General features: G+C 40.4%; 1 protein-coding gene across 3 annotated transcripts in view; it reads right to left on the bottom strand.

Moving 5' to 3' along the window:
* Positions 1–2,223: 2,223 nt before the first annotated feature.
* The window catches only part of gnb4 (guanine nucleotide binding protein (G protein), beta polypeptide 4), a 48,808-nt gene continuing 24,467 nt past the window's right edge, over positions 2,224–26,564 (bottom strand). For 2 of the 3 annotated variants that reach the window (XM_012963049.3, XM_012963048.3), the window contains exons 2-10: positions 11,896–12,006; positions 10,829–10,867; positions 10,633–10,739; positions 10,377–10,440; positions 8,106–8,268; positions 5,535–5,601; positions 5,050–5,251; positions 3,438–3,654; positions 2,225–2,820 (exon numbers count right to left, since the gene is read on the bottom strand). In XM_012963049.3, the coding sequence (XP_012818503.1) occupies positions 2,714–2,820; positions 3,438–3,654; positions 5,050–5,251; positions 5,535–5,601; positions 8,106–8,268; positions 10,377–10,440; positions 10,633–10,739; positions 10,829–10,867; positions 11,896–11,952 (1,023 nt within the window). In that variant the 5' untranslated portion in view covers positions 11,953–12,006 and the 3' untranslated portion in view covers positions 2,225–2,713. Of the gene's footprint in view, positions 2,821–3,437; positions 3,655–5,049; positions 5,252–5,534; positions 5,602–8,105; positions 8,269–10,376; positions 10,441–10,632; positions 10,740–10,828; positions 10,868–11,895; positions 12,007–26,564 lie in introns of all 3 variants that reach the window. The other variant, NM_001016952.1, reaches the window with a different exon arrangement.

The following is a 26,564-nucleotide window of genomic DNA, read 5'->3' as shown; positions in this document are numbered from 1 at the left end:
CAATCCCGATTGGCTAAGCACAGTGGCACTTGAGACACCTTATGATAAAGAATAGGAACGGCGCTTGGCCATTTATTTAGTCACACACTGACAATCAAAGCTTGGTGCTGGCAAATAAGAGGGGTATTCCCCCAAACACTGACTGTCTGCACAAGCCACTCTGTGACTTAATAAATGGCTTATTGGCATATGTGAATGGCAAAAGGTAAGTGCTGTTCCTATGGTTTGGTATTTATTGTATGGCAATGCCTGGCTGGATATCCAGGGAACAGGAGCCCCAATAGTTAGCCAAGAGAGATGGTGGCCAGGTGACAACTAGTGCACATGTATTGGTACCATATGAGTTACCCAGCAGATAAACAGTTGGCACATTATATAGGAATGTAGGGGGTGGGTGGGAAACGCTTACCCTGTCTATGTGAGCATTGGGGGCGATGAACCAAAGGCTTCCCAGACGTTACAGAACAACTCCCAGCAGCCTGTTGGCAGCCTTTGCATGCCTTGCACTAAAGGTGTACAGGGAAGGCAGGAAGATTTGGCTTCTCCCATCACCATTAATTGTAGGTGGCATTATAAACATGGCTTGGCACAAAAAAGAAGGAAACTTATGTGTATGAGAGTGCACAGCTCTCTGGCATCCCAAGAGAGATTTAATGTGACAGGACAATTGGTTGGCTTTCAGACCACAACAGTAGTACGAAGGTATCCCGGTGACTGGCTACGTACAACAAGCTACTGAAGCCACAATAGCCAACATATGCTGCTATAGTTAGTGTATTCATCAACTGAGAAATACCACTGGTACCGACTGCCAGAAGGAGGAGGTCACATGTTCATGTGCAGTTTCACTTTAAGCACAAACCAGAAAACATATGTAAATCACCCAACATAAACTCAAAACCCCAGTCATCAAAGTAATACATAGTGCCCTGTCTGCTTAAATAGCCATAGATAAACCCGATCGTGGAAAGTTGGTATTTCCAGACCCCCCACTAACTCCACCCACAATTCTATTCTTCTTTTGGAAGCTGCATGATTTGAATATCAGATAGCAGGACAACAGCAGCCACTGCAACTCGGTTACATGTTCTTCCATATCTACATAGAGAGGGTGGCCAGACCAGGTCCTGGAATCAGTTAGATTCTATAAATACACACACATTATCTGACTTGCCTTCACTGCCACAATAGTTACTTCATCACCATCACACATTCCTTGGAGCAAAACCATGAACTAGTTAGAAAACCTGTCCCTGTCTCAGTTTGGTCCTTTATATGGCACTGATGTGCTAGAATACTTGTTGGTTTGGTGCGAGTGGCATTTATTGGCACATAGAGGAGTGTAAACATGACAAGAGGCACGACAATTAGAAGCAGAATTCAGGTCTCAATGTGCACTGGAACATCGGCTGCAATAAAGCTACTCAAGTCATAAAAAGAGAGGTTTTGGCACTAAACATGATTGGCCATTGGGAGAGGGATTTCTAATACATTGCAATATGCACAAGGTAAGATAACCCAAGACATAGGGCCAAGTGTGTGTTTAAATGAGATTTTGGTTTAATCATTTTCTATACAAATCATGATTAGCATGGGCAAGGCTAGTATAAAACCACACACACTGGGGATACTGAGGCAGAAAAAAAGCCAAAATAACATTCCGTTAGTGCTAAAAAAGCCATTTCATTTCCTTTTCTAAGAGTGGAAAAATGCTGCTCAATTTGATGGCTGTTTTGGTGGAAGGAAACAAATGCTTTAAAATAAAACCACTGGGGTGGGGGGGATCATGTATTTTCAAGTCAGTGCAGGCAGATGGGGGGTAGTTAGCAATTTACATTAGTGCATTGGGGGTGGGACAGAACCTGTGAGCATACAATGTGGCGGAAGGGTGCTCAGTATCACAGTACAGCTAGATGTGGCACGGTTCCATTGTGTGTAGGCAAACACGGAAGAGAGTACACCCAGCCATCACTTGGGGAAGGAATGAAGGAAGGAATAACCTTAAAGGAAAAGAGTTGGCCTGTCTCGAAAGTGAAGCTATACTACAGTTATACTGATACATATACATTGCAAATGACCATTTCATCCACAGCAAGTTCACAAAAATTAAAAAGAAAAATAAGAATAATAAAACGATCAAGTCTATTTATCACTAAACTATTGTGGCGTTCAAAGCTACAATTCCTTTTCTTTAAATAAAAAAGGCATTTTTTTCTTTTTTTTGTTTTTTTTCTTTTACATACAAACCATACATGATCGGCTGCTATAGTGTGTACATTCAGTTATGTACAAAAAATAATAATAATAAAAAAAGTACAGACTCAGCAGACTTTGAGCACAAAGCAGAAATCCTTTAACCATATAGCTGCTGGAAAGGCCCCCAATTGCAGACTGACTTTTCTAGCAGCAAAAGGGTTAAACAACTTAACCAAACCACAAACAAAGACTGGCTCCTAGATTCTTGGTCACCATGATCCTGTGTGCTAGCCCCTTTTAAATAGTCATCAATGCTCTTTTCCCCTTTAAACCGTTATGACTTCACTTGATTTTTACTAGTTGAAAAGAAAGCCTTTTTGTGTAATAATAATCAGTGAATAGAAAAAACTTCACCTGCAAATACAAGGTAGAAATGTTATTTCACAGCTATAGGCTGCAGCATTGATCTCTCCAGATCTTGGTGGAGAATGTACAAGACCGGTAATCTTCCTCCCAGTTAATTCCAGATTCTGAGGAAACTGTCCCAAGACCCTGTAGCTACAGCCATGCCATCATCGGTTACACCTAAACAGCTTACGCGGTTGTCGTGGCCAGCAAGGACTCCTGTGGGGACAAAAGGCAAGAGTTACTTCTCACCAACTATGTTGTCCTGCCTTATAACTCACCAGGAATGCAGTGACATGTATCGACTACATGGAAAAAGTGGTTCACACTGCCACCTTAGCCAAATCTCTCACATTTACAACAATATAAAAAAAAAATTTTCAGTTTAAATATAACTTTTAAAAAGGAAAGAGTCTTAGCAAGTATACAGTTGGTCTATTCTCAATTGCCTCCTAATCACTCTCATCTAGACGGAATTTCAAATGCAATCAGGTAACTAGGTTTAGCAGCCCTGCCCCCCAATAAGCACAGAGATTCATTACTTTGCTGCTTATCTTCCACTAAATACCATCCCCTACTTGACTTGCTGTATACAATTAGCTGCAAAACTAAAACAAAGATAAGGGATCTTGCCTGTTCCAGGGTGGTCTAATGCCAGGTTATTTATTCATTGCATGAAATAAAATTTCACATTTTTTATTAATAAGCAAAATATTTATATAGACTGAGTAATGTAAAGTATTTGCTTTAAATTAGAAGTTACGCCCAGAAAACCAGAGGAACCCTTTGAGATAAAGCCTGAGTTTAAAGCATGAAACACTGTATTGTGAACTAACCTGCTCTTTCTCCCTTCAAGGTGTCCCACACATTACAATTGAAGTCATCATATCCAGCTAGTAACAGACGCCCGCTTTTGGAGAATGCTACTGAAGTGATACCGCAAATGATATTGTCGTGAGAATACATCATCAGTTCCTGGTCGGCGCGCAGGTCAAACAGTCTACAGGTAGCATCATCAGAGCCAGTCGCAAACGCGTGTCCATTGGGAAAGAACTGAAAAATAAGCACTGAAGTGTGACTTGCGGCCAAATGCTGTGAGCAGCCTTTACATACAACATGTCATTGCTTTCCACATAGTGTGGAACACAGCCGGTCCCTTTTTTAGTTCACTTAAAAACTGCAGTCAAAAAGCTGCTCATTTCGGCTTGAGGTGTAAGAAAGCCCTTTTTTGCTTATGCACAAACTGATTTTTGGATTCAATATTCACACATTTTTTGAAGAAGATATTCTAAAGAATCAATAAAATGAAGGACAGGCCATTGGGTCACTGTTACAGGAAAGTCTTACAATATGGTGAAGTGCATTTTTTATTTTAGTGTCAATTTCCTTTTAACAGGTTTTCATTGTAATGGAGGATGACCAACTCAACTTTTGTAGCTAAAAAATTACAGTTACAAGCAAGCCATTAAAAGGGATACCAATAGATATAATTTTTTTCTGGCATCTATAATCTTGCTAAAATGATATATCCATGCTTTGTTGGATATTTGCCACTAGATGGCACATTCATTGAAACCTAGACCTGGTAACCTAGAATTGATCCTTATTTGCAAGACAGTTATGGGAGTTCAGTAGAGGGAAGGCCGTAGATTGGGGATTCCTCATTTTGCAGCAGGAGAGGGGTCAGCAAGAGCATTGAAAAATATATGATATGTATTGTACTAGCTGCTGAACCAAACAGGGCCTCCACAAAGCCTTTAGTGTTAGTCCACATAAGCATAGGGCAGAAAATCCATACACATGGAACATTGATACACCAGAATACATAAAAGATCATAAAATAATGTAAATGTAAGGGATATAGCAGACTTAGCAATTAATAGTAACTTAGCAAAATTTTGGCTTTCAAATGAATTGGGGGCCACAGGAGGCAGTGTTGGGTGTGATGTGCAGGGCTTAAAAGCGCTATGATTACCATCAGCCTTCACCCAGTAATAGAAATTTTTTTTTAGTTAAAAATTTTGCTTCAAACTTTTTTTTTTTTTTTTTTTTTTACAGTGACAAGAAATGCCTGGTATCTCAATTAAAATAAATTATCTTTTATTTTTCTTGTCTTAGGGTGAAGACACATGGAGCTACTTAGTAGCAGCTACTAAACGCCATAAAATACCCTGCCATAGACAATAATAAAAATTGCCTCTGCTAAAACACACAGAAACAATAATCAGTAGAAGAACAGCATTGCCAGCTGTGACAAGTAGTTCCTACTAGAAGCACTGTGTGTCTTTACCCTTACAGGCTCTTTATGATTTCATTAGCCAGGCTGATAAGCAGAGCAAATGTATATTAAGCTATGAATTTTTTCTATGGAAAGGGAATTAATAACCAAAATTTACATAGACAAATACGCAAATACTTAGCCCCCTGTGCCCCTTCCGTAATACTTACGCATACTGCATTAATATCAGATACGTGTCCAGTGAATGACTGCCTGCACATCCCATCTCGGATGTCCCAAAGCTTAGATGAAGCATCACAAGCACCAGAAACAAAAGTTCTCATGTCAGGGCTCAAAGACAGACTCATAACATCTCCAGTGTGTCCTGTGAAAGTTGTTGTCTGTTGGCCAGTTTCTATGTCCCAAAGAGCACTAGTGTGAGGTCAGAGAGGTGAATCAGTGCATGGCAGAAATAGAAAACTATAGACAACCCACTTCCCTGAACAGATAAACTCTTTGGCATTAATAAATCTATGAAACCAGATAAGCTTTCTATATCCGAGTAACAAAGCTCAGTTCAATAGAGCAGCAGAGGTTTAGGAATGACCCTTACTGCTCTAGCTGGTCTGTGCCCTCTAAGCACTTCATCAGGAATTTGCTGCATCCAAGCAGCCACTACACGAGATACCCCCACCAGGCATAGAATTTTACTTACCAGGTTGTGTCTCCTGAGCTTGTAACAATTTCATTATCATCAAGGAAGCGGCAGCATGATAAGTAACCTATTAAATTAAAAAAATTGAGTCATCAAACTGTGGCCCTACCAGCATCCTCCTCCATCCTGTTATTTAGCCTGGATATTGCAATACAAAGTATATTCAGGCCAATAAAAACAGTAAAGAACAAAAGATTATAAAGAGCACACAGAGCTTAGAATACCACAGGACAAGTGGGTACACGAGTCAAAGAAGTAAGGCAGCCACTTATTAACTTCCTTTAGATATCCATCTAACATTTGCTACTCAAGCGTGTTATACACACCAGTGCCAGTAGAATTTAGGACCCACACCGAATCCCCTACTGACACCAACAACATATCACACAACATGGCCCTGTTAATAATGCAGTTTGACCCAGCCCCACCTTGCCTCCAGAAGTGACATCATTTCAGAATTATAGTCCCACACCATGCCAAGTACCAGAGCATGGTGCCCCCATGGTTGGAAATTCAAGGCCTTACAACCCCAAACCAGACAGCTTTGCATGTATTCTGCAGGTAGGCTACACTCACAACACAGTTTTACTAAAGGCTTTGCCTAAAGAAATAATAAGTGGTTGACATAGGACACGGCACTTAAAAATGCAAGTGCGTTCGGTAAGATTTCAGGGCTGCAAACTAGCACCGCTAAATCGGTACTATTCCTGGTGGATAAGCAACAACCCAACGAACCCCTTGATTCATGCCCACTGCAGATTTTTAACAAATTTACGTACCTGGGTATACAGATAGCTCTCCCGATATACCAATACCATAACCTCAACAGAGACCCTTCTCCAATGGGCGCAAAACAAATTCAAAGCCTGGAAAACGTTGCCAGTGGGACCAGTGGGGAAAATCCAATTGATCAAAATGTTTCTGCTACCAAAGGTCCTCTGTGCGTTATGGCACTCCCCAATATATATCCCAAAGAAAGTATTTACCCAGCTAAACTCATTGTTTAGCAAATTTATCTGGGGCACCTCCAGACCCCGTCTACGCCTAATCACTCTCATGAAGCCCAGAGATGGGTGGGACTGGCACTCCCGGATATGGGCTTTGGTATCTAGTAATCAGGGATCTCCCTGGCCCTCACTACTGACCAAAAAATGACCTAAGAATGCCTCACCTATATTGGTAATCCAAAACAGAATACTACAGGTCAGGCATAAGTTAGTCAAACTGGAGCAATACCCACCCCAAACTCCCCTCTGGCACAACCTAGATTTTCCTCAACTGGCAACACGCAACCCTCCCAGAATCTGGTACACTCTCAACCTCACCACGATTGGTGATGTCTGGGCCCACAACCAAGTCATACCTCTGTAACAACTATGCAATAGCAGACATCTCCCTTCCACGCAATGGTTAACACACTATAAACTGGAAAGGGCCCTTACCTCCCAATCCGCTCGCTCCAGTACCATGGTAGCCAACTCTCCAATTATTGATACCCTGTCAATACCAGCCCACAAGGGCAAGATTTCGAACCTCTACAAACAATTATACAAACCACAGCACATATACCCTGAGTTGCGAGTACGGGATGCATGGGAAGGCGATTTGGGTGCCCTTCTCGATATTTAGTGGGAATGGATACTTACCATCCCAAAATTGGTATCATTCGCATACAAGCATAGCCTCTTACAATTGTACCTAATCCATAGAGCTTACTATACTGTGCAAAGACTGTACGCTATGAAAGTACTTACTTCACCCTTGTGCCTGAGATGTGGCTCTGAGGTCGCCACACTAATACACACCTTATGGAGTTGCCCGAGCTTAAAACAAAACTGGGGTGACATAATAGGCTGGCTCACAGTTGCTATTCCGGGCTGGGGAACAGGTACAGCCAGAAATTGTCTACTGACGGTTGACTTAAACGAAAATCTTGACAGCAATGCAAAAATGTTTATCCTGAAAGTGATGTTCCATGCCAGGAGAATACTTACTCTGCACTGGAAAGACAGGATACCCCCAAAATCTCAAGAATGGAAAAAGGCCATGGACAAAACTGCAGCCCTAGAACGGACAATACTGGACAAAAGAGGGGAAATACTCACCTATATGCAAATCTGGCGACACTGGACAGACTGCCTTGGTACCCCAGTCCCCTTCTCCCCAGGTGACCCCCCACCGACAGCTACTGCCCCCCAGTAAAATCTCCAAGGCTCTCAACCATACAGGACTGCTCAGGGTTCGGACTCTTATTATCACCGACTTTCATCTTATACCAATGCTATTTTTGTATGTCTTGTTGTTCAATAAAGATATTTGGTAAAAAAAAAAAAAAGTGCAGTTAAAATGAACAAGGCTAACGAGCCCCAAGGAACACCCAAAACATAACTACAAAGATGACATGACCACATCATCTACGCACACAAAAAATGGCCGTCACGTGGGAGAGGAGATTCAGGATTTTTCAAAGCTCCATTCAATGCCAAAAAAGTTATTTAGCATCTAAATTGGTACACATAACTAGGAGGCATACTTGCAGTGTCCTCCCAACACAAATCTAGGATATCTTACCTGTGTGGCCAGGTAACTCTCTGCTCACTCGTACGTTGCCTTCTCTCGTTTTTAGGTTGTAGATGGAGCAGATGTTGTCTAATCCCCCACAAGCAACATAATTTCCAGATGGAGCATATGCACAAGTCATAACCCAGGAGGATCGCAGAGGGATGGCATGCATCTTTAAAGACACAACTCAACGTCAGGACTTTGGAAAGTACTTCACCCATTAAGCACTAGTTTTATAGTTCCATACTATCTCATGACAAATACATCACTTTCATGCAGATTGATACAGAAGACGTATTGCAATGACTGGCTCAAGGGCCAGTATACACTCACTTTTAGAATGTATGCTGTTAATGTATTCTGTATATTCTTCAATGCAAAAAAAACAAACAATTTTTTTTTTTTTTTAAATATCAAAACTCATCATTGTTTTGTTCTTACTTATTCTGTATTTCCCTACTGTAATAAACTAAGATTAATGTATGCATTTAAATATAACACACTCTTCCACTATTGTTTGTTTCAGAATCACTGAAGCTGAAATTGGGCCATACACATTTATATAGTTAATAACAGAAGCTGTGTAAGAAATAAACTACCATAAGCAATGAGAGGCATTAAGTTTGCCCAGGAGCAGTAACTCATAAGAGGTTTGCTTTCAAATAGGTTACCAGTAAATTCTGCGATGGGTTACTGCTCCAGAGCAAACTTAGTGCCTTTAATTACATATCCCTCAAAGGGTTTTAATTTTTGCACAAAAAATATTGGTGTCAAATGTCAACTATGGCTTGCTATAGAGCTGTAGCATGATGGGCTCATATAAAATAGGACATGTCGTCAAGAAAAAGTTTATCTGTAGGTGCAGAATGAGGCACAAGCACTGGAAAAACATTACACTGTGGAGTTACTGGCCCTTTAAATAGAAATAAGGAGCTGTGGGCCAGCAACCCCTTCCTTCTGCCCACGCCTATTTAGGCACTGGTATTCTGGTTGACTACCTTTTCCTCCTCCAACAAATGCTCACAAGAACTAGGAAATTGCAAAACAAGTCATTTCAGTTTCTGTTTGGCTTGTCAACCTCACAGGTAAAAATGTAAGTCTACGGCCACAGCCACATGTGGGGTACTGTACGATTCTCTCTGACTGTGTTTGTTGGCGGGGGAGAGAAGCGCATCTGCACAGCGTCAGCCAGAGTGGAGATAGGCCCAAAAATGCATACTTTTGGGTTCCTTTGGGATGATCTCATCATTGTGTAGCTGCACAGAGAGTGATGCTAGACTGCTCAGAGAAAGCACCCTAAGTAAGGGTGCATAAATTTGGGGTTTTTTGGGTATACATCCCCTTTAAAAAAAAAGTAAGATCATATCATGAGAAAGAGGTCAACTGAGGGAGGAAAATGAAAAATTCATTTTTAATAAGTAGAAAAACATCATTATGTTTAGTTGTATATTTGAAAAGGTACATTTGGTGAAATATGCCCCAATTATTAACAGGGTGTAGAGTCAAGCTAACGTAATGCTGCATGAGATAACTGCATTCACATCAGTTATTCCTAACAGGGCTGCTACAATTACTCTAACAAGGAAACCACCTCCAAACAATAATGAAATGGTGTCCACTAGTGGGCAAAATTGTCATGAAAAATAGTATATTTCTTGCATGTCTTGAAGATAAACCTCTAACAGGATATTGGTGTACCAAAAAGATTTATACAAAGCATGCAATGCTTCCCAAATTCATAGCTGAGCAATGTAACATGTATATCTATATTTGTAACGGTTTATTAGTGTGTAGTATGGAGCTATATAATACACTATATTTATATAAATTATTATGGTGCTCTCTAGAGACTCCAAGGCTGTACACCTGGTGCAAAACAGTTGGCAAACTGGCATTTATTAGCACAATGAGCACAGGACAGAGACAGGGTCTAACTTATTATCATTTTTAAAAAAATATGAATATGCACCACAGTTATGGGACCTGTTATCCAGAATGCAAGTTATTTTGATCTCTATAATTTCAGTCTTCTAGAAAATAATTTAAGCATTAATTAAACCCAAAAGGATTGTTTTGCCTCCAATAAAGATTCATTATATTTTAGCTGGGATCAAGTACAAGGTACGGTTTTATGATTACAGAAAAAAGGATTCTGATAACAGGTTTCATACTGCTATTTGCTTAGGTCACTGTGCAGAGGGGTAGTATCATGCTGAACAGCAAATACAGCACACAATCAGGTTTAAGGAAAACAAGATGAAAAAGCATATGTGGCGTTACCTTATTTGTTGTGTAACTGTCCCAAATAATTAACTTTCCATCTTGTGATGCACTGACCAATAGCCTAAAATCAGAAAACATGATATTAAGTGTAAAAATGGAAGATTTATAATTCTAGCAAGATCTGAATATACTCATTTCCAATTGGACTAATTTGCCAGATCAGTTTAGCCCAGCAAAAAAACCCCTTACCCTTAAAGAACAATGTACAACAGTGTCCAGAATGTGCAGAGTTTTCTTCCTACTGTGCTCTTACCTGGAGTCTGATCCCCAGTGCATAGCATAGATTTTTGCTAGGTGGCCCCTCAGTGTGCGACGCGTTCGCATTTGAATTCGACCTACAGAGTCCAAACTTGCTGTGATCTGTGAAAGATAAATGGGAGTCCATTTAGAGGCAATTGTGAGAGGGTGAAGGGTGGGATAGCACAGTCTGCACCAGGCAACGTTATTACCTGAACAAGCGTTGTGTCACTGCAAGCTTTCCGGGCATCCTAACAAAAAAAGAAAAAAAAACCAAGTTTTTTCCTCTCTACCAGACACCATACAAGTGCAACAGTGCTCTGTGCACTAAAAGAGTAGAAGAATTTCAGCTCTTTAAAGTTAGCAGGAGTGGATTTTTGCTGCCCCTGGTGACTTGTGGGCCACTGCTGTCTGAGGCAAGTTTCTCACCTCATGGCAGCAACACCCCTGGGCCAAATTAACCCTACCTGCCTGTGCTTCCTATGGAGCTATATGAGAAATAACAGAAGTAACAGGGTTACCAGATCACTTAAATTCAGGGACACATCTAAAAAAATTCAGCCGACAGGGCTTCACCGATTGCAATAAAATTTAAATGCAATTAGTGCAGTCTTGCAACATGCATTTTTAAGTTCTAAAAAGTGTCCCTTAATTTTGAAGTAATCTGGTAACCCAAGTATAAACAGTAATATTTGCAGAGACCTGTAGCTGTAAGTGTTAAGCTGGCCATACCTACAGGTGGGAGATATCAAGGTAGGGCCAAGCAAATTAGAACAGAAGGCATAGGCGTTGCCAGTTTGGGGACCCCATCAAGGAGCCAATGAGGTTCCCGATGCAACAGATCCGCAATTTCAGGTCAGATGTCAGTCGGGGAGGCCCATCAGTGTTGGGCAGATAAGCTGCTGAATTGGTCTAAAGGACAGATATCGGCAGCTGAAATCGGCCCATGTATGGCCTCCTTAAGTTTGGGACTGATCTGTTTTCCAACACAAGTGCCTCAAAAAGCCCCTTTAATCTAACGGCATTTTTGCTATATTTAGTTTTCAATGTGCTCTCAAGAATTCCAGCAAACAGGACTAGCAATGCACAATAAAAGCCCTGCTCCATGACACTAGAGAGTACAGAGAAGATTGGTGAAAGCAGAAATGCAAGGGAAAAAATCTACTGTATAGTTGTTAGTGTAGCGTACAATTGTAGTGCAGAGCTAGTGTAGTATATAGTTGCTAATCAGGTTTAAAATAAGAGCCTATAGAAGTGATATCTAATAATCAGATCTTACTCGAATTTGATTCCGCAGTTGCTCTGCTTCTTGCCGTAACTGTTCCAGTTCACTCATTCTGGAAACCTGGAACGAACTTGCACCGTGGCCACAAAACAAAAGAGAACAGATCTAAAGGGGAAACGAAACAAATTTCTTTAGTAACATATTATTTGCATCGTAGATTAAATTTCTATTTTATTATTTGCTAAGTGCATGGAATGTAATGGCTGAAGGCCTGACATCCAAGGCTGTGTGTAATTAACCTGCACTGCTGTTCAAGTTCAGTGTTAAAAGCAATAGTTCAACATGAACATATATGAAGGCAGGAGTATCATAAGATATGTAATTTAAATTATATTCACACCTTGTCATTCCAGTAAACTTTACCAGTTTTTACAACCAAGTGGTCTGCCGAGATGGTCAACAAGAGCTGCCGAAAACTAAATAAAAAGACAACTTGCAGATTGTTTCAGTTGTCTATAACAATTAAAAAGTGAAACTGCAATTGGCTCATGAATTTCATTTGTCTTTCCTTTCTGCCAGTGACAGTAACTGCAGAGTAGGAGGTGAAAACCAATGGTTAGTGGGCGTATGAGAAAAGATTAGGGGTGTTCAGTGGGTAATCACATTTCTGAGGGTTTCAGTTTTAGGCTTGAATAAAAAGGTGAGTTTTAAGAGACCATTTAAAAGCCTGGAGACTCTGGCAGTGTCTAATGGGACGGGGAATAGTGTTCCAGAGGATGGGTGCAGCACGTGAGAAATCCTGGATGCGAGAGTGAGAGGTGGAGATGAGTGAGGAGGGGAGAGTGTGTAGAGCGAAGGTTGCATCTGGGGGTGTACTAGGAAATTAGGGTGGTTATATAGAGGGGTGCGGCTTCAGGGAGTGCTTTGTAGGAGAGTATAAGAATCTTAAACTGAATCCTGTACATGACAGGTAGCCAGTGCAGGGACTGGCAGAGAGGGGCGGCACTTGTGGAACAGCAGGAGGGGTGATGGAGTCTGGCAGCACTGTTCATGATAGATTGGAGTGGGGTCAGTTTAGAAAGGGGAAGCCCACAGAGCAGTGAGTTACAGTAGTGTTAACGAGATATGACAAGGGTGTGGATGAGAATTTTGGCAGTCACATGAGTGAGGAAAGGTTGAAAGCGAGCATGTTTTTGAGGTGAAACTGACAAGATTTAGATTTATATTTCAGAAACAGGCTAATTTTTGATACTTTTTCAGATACCAAATGTGGGTTTCTCTATGCTTCCTGAGCCTAAAAATTTTATCTTTTGCATGTAAACTGAGTTGGCTAGAACACAAATTACCAACTGACATACGTGCTACCCAATCTAATGACTGGTACAATTTCTTTGTTGGCAGCAAAAAAAAAAAAAAATGTTAGGGGGAGGTTTCCAAGAAAACAAATACGCCAACTACATAAAAATAGTAAGGACAATAATAATAAGGACTATTTGTGGGGCAATCTATCACACCTCCACTGCATAAATCTGGCCATAAAACCAGCATATTTGGTGGCCTATTTGGCTGATATAATTATTTGGTTCCAGAAAAACAATCAGATCACAAAAGGGTTTTGTGCAGAGCTGCCAATTGCAACATCAACCCAATTTGATGCCAGAACAACAAGATTTATTACCCAGTATAATGAATATCTCAGCAAGCCCCAATAAAACTTGCCATTCATGAGCCAATAATATCCTACAAAATAAAGTTTTGTACAGGTTTCAATGGTCGATCCCAACTATGTTCATGTGCAATGTATATTTGTATGGCTGCCATAGGATATTGACTGGGAAGGAAAAAGAATGGTTGAGCTAGTGCTCAAGATTCACCTATAATGGTTGAGCTAGTGCTCAACATTCACCTATATCTGCCCATACTAGGCAAGACAATTATTGCCAGTGCACAGCATTTATTGTGTATTTTACCTGGAAAAGAAAGAGCCAACTGTCTTTTAAGACCTTATAAATTTGAAGCAAAACTTACCCACAATTCTAAAAGTAGTATGGGTAAACAGGAGGAATGAAAAGTAAAAGGCCCGCCTGCATTCTTAGCAAAACTGTACTCTGTAATGAAGAATAATTTGTTTAAAAGTTTAACAGTCCTCCTAATTTTCCCTACCATGATTAACACAATAGGGGCTATAGGAGGTAAGGATGTTGTGGATAGCCAGCAAGAGACATGCTTACCACTGTTACTTCAGTTTAAAGGGGACCTGTCACCCTAAGAAATAATTCCAAATTGTTTTCTATTGTGTTTGTCAAGTAAAATAACCTTCACTTACACTATAAAAATTATTTTAATCTTATTTTCTTTAGCCTTGGAATTCACAATTGCAGCAAGAAGACAGTCGCCATTTTGTGAACACTGTTATTACAGCAACCTTTGTAACTTGCCAATATCTTGTTTTTGTGCCAGTATGGGGGGACCCGATTCTCATGCCTATGCATTGGTTACAAAATTAGATGGTGAGGAGGGAGGGGGAATGTGAGGAGTGCAGCAACATCTAAGAAGTTCTGAATTCAAAGTGAAAGTAACTGTCTGCCCTGCCTCTATGCCGAGTGAGAGCACACTTTTGTGTTTTATGTAATATGGCGATGGGCCGTGGCCGTGATTTTTAAAAATCCCAATCACAGCGACAGCAAGATCCATAGTCAGCTATGCAAATCACTACATCTGCATGGGTACTAGCCACCTTCATTCTAGCTAGCTCCCACCGGCTAGAATGTAATTCTAGTTAGCTCATAACTAGCCACCACGATTTTTTACAACTGCTATTAAAATTGGGGTTTATCTGCCCCATAGATAAAAAATAAAATATTAATATTTCTAGGCAGATACAGTTATCTGCTACAGGTATCAGATACAGAATGCTCAGGACCTGGTGTTTTCCAGTTAAGAAATCGTCCCAAATTTTGAATCTCTTAGGGCAGGGGTACATGGGGAGATTTGTCGCGTGGTGACAAAATCTCCATTGTCGCAGGCGACTAATCTCCCCACAATGCCATCCCATCGGCTAGAATGTAAATCGCCGGTGGGGTGGCATACGCATCGCTGCAATGTCCAGCAGACGCCCGAAGTTGTATTCAGAGAAAACCGGGCGACTGCGGGACATTGCAGCGACATATATGCCATCTCAATGGCGATTTTACCATCCTACCCATTTTACCCACAAGCAATTTACATTCTTGCCGGTGGGATGGCATGTCGGGGAGATTATTCACCCACAATAATGAAGATTTATTGCGGGCAAGTTATTTCCCCATGTGCCACTGCCCTTAGGGTGAAGACACACACAGAGCTACTTAGTAGCAGCTAATTGCCTCTGCTAAAAAACATGCAGAGACAATTATCAATAAATGATCAACACTGACTATTTTAGTAGCCATTACAAGTAGCTGCTACTAAGTAGCTCCATGTGTCTTCACCCCAACGCAAATCTGCTCAAAAACTAAAAATAAAACCCCACAAGATTGTTTTGCATCCATTAAAAATTATTTATATCTTAGTTAGAATCAAAAACAAGCTACTGTTTTACTATTTCATAGAAAAAGAAAATCATTTTTAAAAATGTGAATGATTAGAATAAAATGCAGTTTTTGGGAGGTGGCCTTCCCCTAATTCGGAGCTTTCTGGATAACAGGTTTCCAGATAACAGATCCTTTACCTGTACTAATCTGCACTTTCCAAAAAGATGTGCCAGACAGATATATTTAGCCATGATATGGTTATGTTTCTTAATTAATGGCAAGGCTACCTTCCTGCATGCTGCTTATGAGTAACTAACACACACTTAAGACCATCATAAAGTGGAGGCAAAACAGGAAAGGAACTTGGGTGCAACCTTGATCTGAGGTCATTAAGCTATTGTTTCACCCCTTCGCAGCTCTGGAAGTGTTTGAAACAGAGGTACCTCCATCAGATGCCTCATACAAAAACAGGAAACAGCCTGCCGCGCCTCTGTTCAGGAAGATGTTAGGTAACACCTCCACTGCCACGGGGAAGCGACAACATTACACTTCGCACTGTGTTTTATTGGGTTTTTCTGGCAGCGAGGTAGTTAAGGACCATCCAGGCGCCACCTGGTAAGCAGCTAAAGATGCAAAATATATATAAATCATACGTGGCCAGTAGCGTGTGACTAATACATATCTAAGTCATGACTTGGTTAGTTGCAGAACATGCACTATGGGGAAGAACTCATGGGCTCACTGCCCAGCTACAAAATGTACGCTGGAAACTGGAAGCTTAAAAGTGACACACACACACACTTGTATAGAAAAGCTCCACTTCTCACAAGCAAACCTGAGCTCACAGTAACTCCCTACAGTAGAAAATGCCAGTAGAACAAGTCACTGTATCATTATTTATTTACAGCAGAAGACCAGTTCCTCTGAGTAGCGGTACTTGGCAGCCAGTGCACATCATGCCATCCTTACCAGTATTTGATTATCCAGCTTTTTATAGAAATATATACATTTTCCTCTATATCAGTCTGAAATATATTTTGTAAATATCCACCATCTACTGTATATACTAGAGTATAAGCCTAGTTTTTCAGCACCCAAAATGTGCTGAAAAAAGGCACCCTCGGCTTATACTCAAGTCGGGTGCCATGGGTCCCTCTAGACTAGCACCCTCTCTCCTTTGTGTGCAAATTAGGCCACCTGCAACCAGACCCTCCAGTGCCCTGGCCTAGGCTCCCACTAGCAATACTTATTTCCCCTTACATCCCTCCGGGACTAGGTCTGCTGCCAGTTTGCTAATGTGCAATGAGCGTGGGGTAGTACTTATATTGTTTTTGTTGACCCTCTTCTCCGCTTACAGAGCTAGTTTACTGTTTTTCTTTGAAATAAATATTGAATAACATATACCCCACTGATGCCTCAATTAATGTAATTTTATTGGTATTTATTTTGATTATTAAAACTTAGCAGTACTGCTGCATTTCCCACCCTAGGCTTATACTCGAGTCAATAAGTTTTTCCAGTTTTCTTAAAATTAGGTACCTCGGATTATTCGGATCGGCTTATACTCGAATATATACGGTAAACTAATAAAAATCACCTAGAAAAATAACTTCACCATTTATTTTGCTGCTGCCTGCTAATTAACCAAGAGAGGTTTAGCTGAATGCCAAATTGAAGCCATGTCATGATCTGCCTCCCCATACTTTTCCCCAGCATTACTCTCCCTTTCTAACCGCCATATGTAATAAAAAGCATAGCGTTTGCCCAGATGCAACAACCCATAAAAAGAATACCATAACCCCATGAGGGGCAAAAGTGAGGCCCTTTCCCATCATATTTGCCAAAATCACTTTGTGTCTCCCTGGGATGTAGGGGTCCAATGAGCACAACTGTCACACGTGGCATCTTCTCATTTCCAGCAGAGAATTCTGGTTAACGGGCAGACACCATTCATGTCACTGCTAACAGACACAGGGTGGTTCAGAACAGTATTGGTGGCTATTTTTCCCACAAGAGATAAAAAAAAAAAAAAAAAAAAAAAAATAAAAAATGGGAGAACACACAATGTGTGGCATAGCCCTACTGCCCTGGATCTGCACACAGCATGACAGTAGTGCAGCAGTTGCATGACTCCCCCCAATAGAATGGAAAGTGCTGCCCCAGGCTAATTACAACAGCAGAGATGGCCTCATTTATGCAGTACCACAGTAATACACAAAATTTACTACATTGTCTAAAAACCATTGCTGTGTGTGTTCCTAGCTATGGTCAAGGACAGATAAAGGCTACATGTAGAGTATCAAAATCACACAGCTTTATGTACAGCTTCATTGTATCTCCTGCCAATCTGGCCTTACCCTTAATGGAACAGTTCAGAAAATGAAACTGGATAAAATGAATAGTTTGCACAAAATAAATATTTGTAAATATAGTTAGGCAAAAATGTAATCTACATAATAACCAAAACACTACTTCCTGCTTCAGCCCTCAAACCCCTTAGTAGCTGGCCATAGGAAACCTCGCTTTGTGCCCAAAAAGACGACCGATATTGCAAATGCTGTGGATATCGGTTGTCTCGCTGATCGGGTAGGTTAAAAGTTGAAGGCGCCTGAGCAACATGTTGCTCACCAACCCTTTGGATGTTTCTTCCAGTGGCCTCAAAGAAGGTGCTTATTTTTGTAATCCTGGCTTACAGGCACGTTTAGGCATAAAAACCAGGTGCATTGACAAACAGAACCTCCTGTGGGCTGCCAGTCTACAAAAGGGCTACTAAATATCCAACCACAGCCCTTATTTGGTACCCCCAGTTAAATTGTGCATGCTTGTGTTGCTCCCCAACTCCTGACATTTGAATGTGGCTCATGGGTACTTACCAATACTAACCTGCAGATTACTATTATTAAAAATCCACTATACCTTCAATTCTGTATTTGCCTAATTGAATAATAAAAAAAAAAGTAATTTCCTAATATTTCTATAAAGGTACTTTTTAACTGAGAACAATGATTGCTTATGCAAGCCTGAAACTGCAATAAAAGTAGCAGAGACTCTACCACAGCAGTATTTATAGTACTTTATTTATAACATTATATTCACAGCTACAAGGCATAACTGCAATTGAAAAACTGTGCTTATTGTTTGGACAGAAGGATACCACAAAACTAGGTCACAAGAGCTAAGCACAATTCAAGTGATAAATCTGAAGGGCCACTTTGAAAGTCATCCACTTGTGATCTTGTTATGCGTGCCCAACAGGAATGTGGTATGGTACTGGTCTGTGTGTGCCAGTCTGGAAGGTGTCAAGTGGACCTTGTGGTATTCTGCACTACTGCAAGGAGGCATCTGAGATAAAAGGTAACAGACATTCTGCAAAGCTTTCTTTAACCATGATTAAATTAAAAAAAAAAAGTATCCCTTTAATGCCTTACAATATACTTCATTATTATGGCTTAACTAATTTTATAACAAACACTTATTGAGAATCCAATGCTTAACATTAATGTCCAATTATTACATTTTTTTTTTTTATTTGTGACTAACATTAACATGAGCTCAGCTCAACAAAGCATAACATATTTATATGTATTAAAATTATTTATTAAGTTACATGATCGGCAGAGTGCACCATTTTAGTTCCCCTTCCCCCCCTCCCCTTGGATCTGATAAAAATGGTTTACACGGTCAGTAATTAGCTTCAGGAAGAAGTGCCATATTCCTTACTTTCTAATAGGTGTCTGTGATATTCCACTGGAAAATAAAAGGGTACTAGGTGATCCATTGCAAAGAGAGTCTGAAGAATACACATTCGCAGCACTAATAACTGCCATGCAGTTGCCTATGGAGAGGCGGCCGTGGTTGTCCATTAAGAAAATGTTTGGCCTCTTGCAAACTAGCAGCTTTGTTACATCGCAGCACTATTTATACCTCCTGCTGGAATTTATGTACACCGTGCCATTCCACCGGACAAATACAAATAAACAGGTACATGCATAAGATCTATTATTCAGAATGATTGGGACATGGGGTTTTCCAGAAAAGGGATCTTTCCCTAATTCATACCTCTGCTAAAAAAAACATTTACATATAAAATAAACCCAATAAGATGGTTTTGCCACCAATATGGATTTAAAGGAAGACTTTCATTCAACCCCCAGAATGAATACTTAACCAACAGATAACATAATATAAACTAAGTGACCTATTGAAGGAGACATATTGGATAAACGGGAAAAACCCCAATTTTGTAGGGAATTATGAATAATATATGGCAGTGCTGTCCAATTTCTGTGGTGCCGAGGGCCGGAATTTCTCTAGCATGCATAGTGGAGGGCCCCTAATGGAAGTCAGTTTTGACCACTCCCCTTTTTAAACCACACCCATGTTATCACAAGACCATGCCCACATTAATGGTGGTAGCGCAGCAAAACCCCAAATTCTTGGTGCTCACTGTGGGGATATCAACCATCATTCATATGTGAAAGAATTATTTATGTCATATTAAGACACACCCATAAATCCATATGCCTCCTCCCCTGTGGATAGCATAGCAACCCCCAGCACATAATTACACATTTTAGGGAACATTTAATGGCTATTTCCAACTGCTAACACACTCCCAGAACAAACCCCTGCCAGGTTCACCTCCCACAGGCAGCATAGGGCAGGCAGAGTATAGCACACACAAGCAGGGTAGGGCAGGGAGAGTATGGCAAACACAGGCAACATAGGGCAGGCAGAGTATGGCACACAGGCAGGGTAGGGCAGGCAGAGTATGGCACACAGGCAGGGTAGGGCAGGCAGAGTATGGCACACAGGCAGTACTCTGCCTGCCCTATGCTGCCTGTGTCTGCCATACTCTGCCTGCCCTCTGATGCCCCTGTGTGCCCTAATCTACCTGCCCTACCCTGCTGTGTTTGCCATACTCTGCCTGCTCTATGCTGCCTATGTATGCCATGCTCTGCCTGCCCTATACTGCCTGTGTGTGCCATACAGTGACACACTGCTCCTACATTCTGAGATGTGAATAGGGGAACAATGTGGGTGATTACAGTCTGTGCCTGAGGTGTTAATGCAGAGATTAAAAGGTGTGAACGACACAGGGCATTACATGTTTAAACAATACAGGGGAATTACAGTCTGAATCGGAGGTGTGAACCATGCAGAAAAGATAGGCTTCAGTTCCCTATCAGGTCAGTCTAGCTGCTGATTGGTTCCTATCCTACAGTGCAGTGTACTGAGAGCCCCTAGCTCCCCTGCATTCTGTCCATTTATTGGCTGATGTGGCCTAGCATGTATGTGTGCCTTGGCTTGTTTGTGTGCACCGTGAATCATTTGATCCGAGGAGGCGGCCCTTAATTCTTAAAATGGCAATTTTCTATTTAGGAGTACCCAATAGCACATACTATTAAAAAGTATATTTTTATGAAAATGGTTTATTTAGATGAAGCAGGCTTGTTTATGCAATATATTTTTAGAGAGATCTACATTGTTTGGGTGAGTATAGTTTCCCTTTAATTAGGATCAAGATATAGTTTTATTACAGAGGAAAAAGGAAATCATTTTTAAAAATTAGAATTTGGAAATAATATTTTTACAGCAATAGGATCAGCTATCTGGAAACCAGTTATCCAGAAAGCTTTAAATTATGGGAAGGCCATCTCCCATAGACTCCATTTTAATTAAATCATTCAAATTTTTAAATATGATTTCCTTTTTCTCTGTAATAATTAAAGGGCTTGTTCATCTCAAAAATAAATTTAACTATGATAAAGAGAGCACTATTTTAAGACAATCTGCAACTGGTCTTCATTTTTTATTATGTGTTTTTTTTTTTTATTATCATTTAGCTTTTTGAGCAGCAACTCTTCAATTTGGAATTTCAGCAGCTGGTTGCTATGTTCCAAATTACCCTAGCAACTAGGCAGTGGTTTGAAGGAGAGACTGGAATATGAATAGGTGAGGCCTGAATAGAAAGGTAAGCAACAATAAATTATATATCACAGGGCAATAGTTTTTGGCTGCTGGGGTCAGTGACCCTCATTTGGAAGCTTAAAGGAGAATGCAAGTCAAAATTTAAAAAGCATACTGCCCAAAAGTCCTCCTATTGTTTAGTAAAAACGCCACACTTTTGTCTCACCTAATCAAATATTTACTCAGTCACACTTACTTCACATTTTCTAGAACAGGCAGCCATCTCTAAAAAGGTATTCTCCCTTCCTTTCTATCCCCCCCCCCCTTCCTTGCTTCACACTGCACATGTGTTTCATTCCCTCCCCCCCTCCCCTCTGCCAGATCCACTTCTGATTGGCTGGTGGGCATGTGTAGCTCAGAACAGGAGACAGGATCAAGTTACACACATGCTCAGAGAATAGGAAGGCAGCCGCTGGCAGCCTACAGGAAGGGGAGAGAGATTTCAGTGATGTCACTGTAGGCTTCACACTGCTGTAGGCTGCCAGCACCATATCTCAGAGAAGCAAGCAGGGATCTGGGAATTTAGAAATGCAGTAAGTACTTAAAAAGAATGACTTTAGACTTACTTTTAATTTATATTAACCTTTCATTGTGCTTTAAAGAGTCAGAGGAAGGTGGCAAATAACGAGAAACTATATAAAATAAAAAATGTAGACCAAATAAAAAGTTGCAAAAAACTGGCCTTTCTATAACATACTTAAAGTTAACTTAAAGGTGAACTACCCCTTTAATTGGTACCTTAAGATATAATTAATCCTTATTGAAGTCAAAACAATTAACGTTTGAATAATTTTTTTTAGCAGACCTAATGTATGGAGATCCAAAGTACAGAAAAATCCCAAGTTCCTAGTATTCTGTATTTACTTGTATGTATGTGTGTATGTATAACTTTATTTATAAAGCGCCACAAGGGTACACAGCGCTGTACAATCTTACAAAATTACACACAGGGAGGACAAGTGATATAATCAATAAATATATATAAATGCACAGGGAAAAAGTGCCATGTGTTTTTTTTTTTTTTTAAAGTAAACCCAAAAAAAAGGAACTTGAACAATCAGATCTTTGCCCCAATCTCACCAACCAGGAGGTACGCTAAAGTAAGCTTCCCAAATCATTTGGCCCCAGGAACAACAACTGGGTCACAAGATGGGTCCACACAAACCTATGACAAGAGGATAGCATCTGCAACGAAATGTGGTCCTTGCCCAACAGTATTCAGCAGCCAGGATAACCAGATAACTACCTCACAATACAAAACAAGATAGCTCTATATAGGGTTCACCTACTGGGCTGTAGGTTATGACTTTATATAAATACAGGCAGCATATGTGCACAAAACATACAATAAGCATGTTTGGGAACCTGACTGCTCTGCTGTAGCAGAGGATACTGTTGAAGTATAAACCTGCTTTTTAGTATGGCCTAGGACGTATACAATGGCAGTCTGAAGCATGGTGATGTTACTATAGCTCAGGGCTACTTGGCAGCACCCAGAGCTGGACTGTTCTTTCAGCTGAGTATGCATGCTTGTGACTGGCATCCTGCTACACAGCAGCTCACTGGGCAAACTGTCCAGGAATGGATGCCGCCAAATAGTGATCCTTCACAATCACCTAAGCTGCACCAGCTTTTCCTGAATTTCGTGCTGCAGAACACTATACACTATAGTGTGTAACATGGAGCAACCTGGTTGACATTGAACTGCTCTGTGACCACAGCCAAATACTGTTTATGTGGTATTCTGTAGAATTACAGGACTTTTATATTTTGGATTAAAACTTTAAAAGTCTCAACACAACCCTACTGAAATTTCATGGCAACACAGTTCCTTGGAAACACTGAACAACAGTTCAAATAAACAGGAAACGTTGGTGAAACTATTGCTGCTGTAGGAGGTGCCAGCATTTACTAAATTAAAGCATCACATACTTTTCCTCAAGGATATTGCTAAACGAACGTGGGGCCCCATAAAGCTTCCAGACCCCCGATCTTTCCTTACACTTATCATCCAGGTGTGGCCATGCCAGTTCCCCTTTCCCCAATAACAGGGGAACCCTCACTAATATAAACATTCATTAAACTGTAGTGGCTGTACAAGAAATCACTGTTTCACAAACAGCTTTTATTTATGTATTTTTCTACTGTTGTTAATACAGGTACGGGACCTGTTATTCAGAATGCTTGGAACTTGGGGTTTTCCTGATAAGGGATCTTTTTGTAATATGGATCAACTAAAAATAGTTTACACATTAAATAAATCTAATAGGATAGGTCAGGATTAATTATATCCTAGTTAGGATCAAGTAGAAGGTACTATTATCAAGGATCCCTTGGAACCCCAATGTGAATGCTAGTAAGTATTACTTACTCAGTGGTGCTGAGAAGTACTTCAGGCCGATGCAAGGTATAAGGTAAGATATTATAAATACTGGTGGGTAAGGAGGTTCGAGTTAACTTTTAGTATGATGTAGTGAGTAATATTCCGAGACAACTTGCAATTGGTCTTCATTTTTTATTATTTGGGGTTTTTTTTTTGGTTTTTTTTTTTTATTATATCAACAAACTTTCAGTTTGGAATTTCAGCAGTTAACTGGTTGCTAGGGTTCAAATTATCTAAGCTACCATGGAGTGGTTTGAAAGAGAGACTGATATATTGATAGGAGAGGATCTCGAATAAAAAGTAATGATAATTAAATAAAATTGTTTTTATGGCTTCCAGGGTCAGTGACCCCCATTTGAAAGTTGGAAAGAGTCAGAGGAGGCAAATAATAAAAAAATAAATAAATAATGAAGGCCAATGGAAAAGTTGCTTAGAACTGGTCATTCTGTAACATAGACGTTAACTTAAAGGTGAACCACCCCCTTTAAGGAAATGAGAACGCTAATTTAAGGCAAGACGAATTACAACCATAAAATCAGAAGCTGTAACCTAAGGGAATTTCCTGACCTGCACCTAACCTGCTTAAAAGTTTTAAAAACCTGTGTCTGCCAAGGCCCCTTTGATAATGTCAGAAGGGTGGGATATCGGTGATCATATCATCAGAGAGTTTAGGTTGCAACCTGCCCAAAGTCACATCTAGAAGAAGTTTTATCGGCTTAACTTCATCTGACCTGCAGGTTTTGGTCAATCTGTGCATCACTACTCACTATGCTGCTTAGGGCGAGTCCCTATGATAAACTGTAGAGATTATAATGGCGACTAAAGTAATAGCCATAATAATTAAAAGATTTTGTGATCATATTCTTAGACATAGCAAATATAAGGAATTTATCAAAGTAATATAAAGGGTTCAAAAAGCTTAGCTATATTATTTTAAAGGGGGACTGTTGCTTTTTAAACATCCACTAAACTGCAGTAGATGTCTAATAAAGTCTATTTAATAAATACATTATTTTGTTTGTTTAAGATATATAATTTTGATTAAGTATATCAGGATCACGTAATGTGTCAGCCACTGAATATGTGTTTGTGCTAAGCCTTCTGAACTACTTCAGATGCTTGATGGTCTGTTTCAAATGCAGAAGATACAGAATTGTAGAACAAATACTAACGTCTTTTGAAACAGACCTATACATTATACCTTATATACTGACTTAACTATGTTAACTATGTTATATCCTGCCGATATCGGTCCTTTAGACCATTTCGGGTTGATTATCTGCCCATGTATGGGCATGAACGACTGGTCTGTCCGACAGACATCTGGCCTGAAATTGGCCAGATCTCGATCGGGCAGGTTTCGGTTTTTTTTTGTTATTTCATGGATTACATCAGCTCATTGATGCAGCGCCCAAACCGACGGCACAGATGCCCGCCATTTTAATTTGATTAGCCCAATATCACCCACCCGTGGGAGTGAAGATCCGCTCACTTGGCGAGTGGGGTAGTTGGATCCCCTGCCAATCTTTTGCCAGTTGTCAGCTGGATTCACAACAAGCGGTGAAAGCTAAGAGAGTCGCTGCGCGACAAATCTCCCTTGCCTTACTGGCAGCAAAACAATCCTATTGGGTTTATTTCAAGTTTAAAGGACAATGAAAGGTTAATATAAATTAAAAGTAAGTCTAAAGGCATTCTTTTTAAGTACTGTATATACTCTAGTATAAGCCTAGTTTTTCAGCACCCAAAATGTGCTGAAAAAAGTCACCCTCGGCTTATACTCGAGTCGGGTGCCATGGGACCCTCTAGACTAGTACCCTCTCTCCTTTGTGTGCAAATTAGGCCCCCCGCAACCAGACCCTCCAGTGCCCTGGCCTAGGCTCCCACTAGCAATACTTATTTCCCCTTACATCTCCTCCGGGACCGGGTCTGCTGCCAGTTTGCCAATGCGCAATGAGTGTGGGGTAGTACTCATATTATTTTTGTTCTCCACTTACAGAGCTAGTTTACTGTTTTTCTTTGACATAAATATTGAAAAACATATACCCCACTGATGCCTCAATTAATGTAATTTTATTGGTATTTATTTTGATTGTTAAAACTTAGCAGTAGCTGCTGCATTTCCCACCCTAGGCTTATACTCGAGTCAATAAGTTTTTCCAGTTTTCTTAGGTAAAATTAGGTACCTCGGCTTTTATTCGGATCGGCTTATACTCGAGTATATACGGTACTTACTGCATATCTTAATTCCCAGATCCCTGCTTGCTTCTCTGAGATATGGTGCTGGCAGCCTACAGCAGTGTGAAGACTACAGTGACATCACTTAAATCTCTCTCCCCTTACTGTAGGTGCCAGCGGCAGCCTTCCTATTCTCTGAGCATGTGTGCAACTTGATCCTGTCTGCTGTTCTGAGCTACACATGCCCACCAGCCAATCAGAAGCGGATCTGGCAGAGGGGAGGGGGGAGGGAATGAAAGTAGGGAAAGATCCCTTATCCAGAAAACCCCAGGTTCCAAGCAATCTGGATAACAGGTCCCATACCTGTATATGTAGTCAAAGGTTGGGTAAATCTAGCCTAGGTTTCCTCTCCCTCATGGGATGCAGGTTTAAGTTGCTTTGTACAAATGCCCTGCCTGATGCCTTTTATTGATGTCATCTTCCTCAGAGGCATGAGTTATAGTTGCATGTTTAATTGTTTTTACAGCATCCATATCCATTCTTAAAGGGACCAGTTTCATGTTGCCATAGCAACTCACTCCTTTCTATACACTGTTAGAGAAATGTGAATTATTTCTCACTTAACTTTTCATCATGCTCCAGTAAATTAAAAACGATTATCATAAAAACATTAAAATTTATAT

The sequence above is a fragment of the Xenopus tropicalis genome, chromosome 5, assembly GCF_000004195.4.
Source record: "Xenopus tropicalis strain Nigerian chromosome 5, UCB_Xtro_10.0, whole genome shotgun sequence".
Taxonomy (NCBI): domain Eukaryota; kingdom Metazoa; phylum Chordata; class Amphibia; order Anura; family Pipidae; genus Xenopus; species Xenopus tropicalis.
This window is presented reverse-complemented; position numbering and strand designations above follow the sequence as displayed.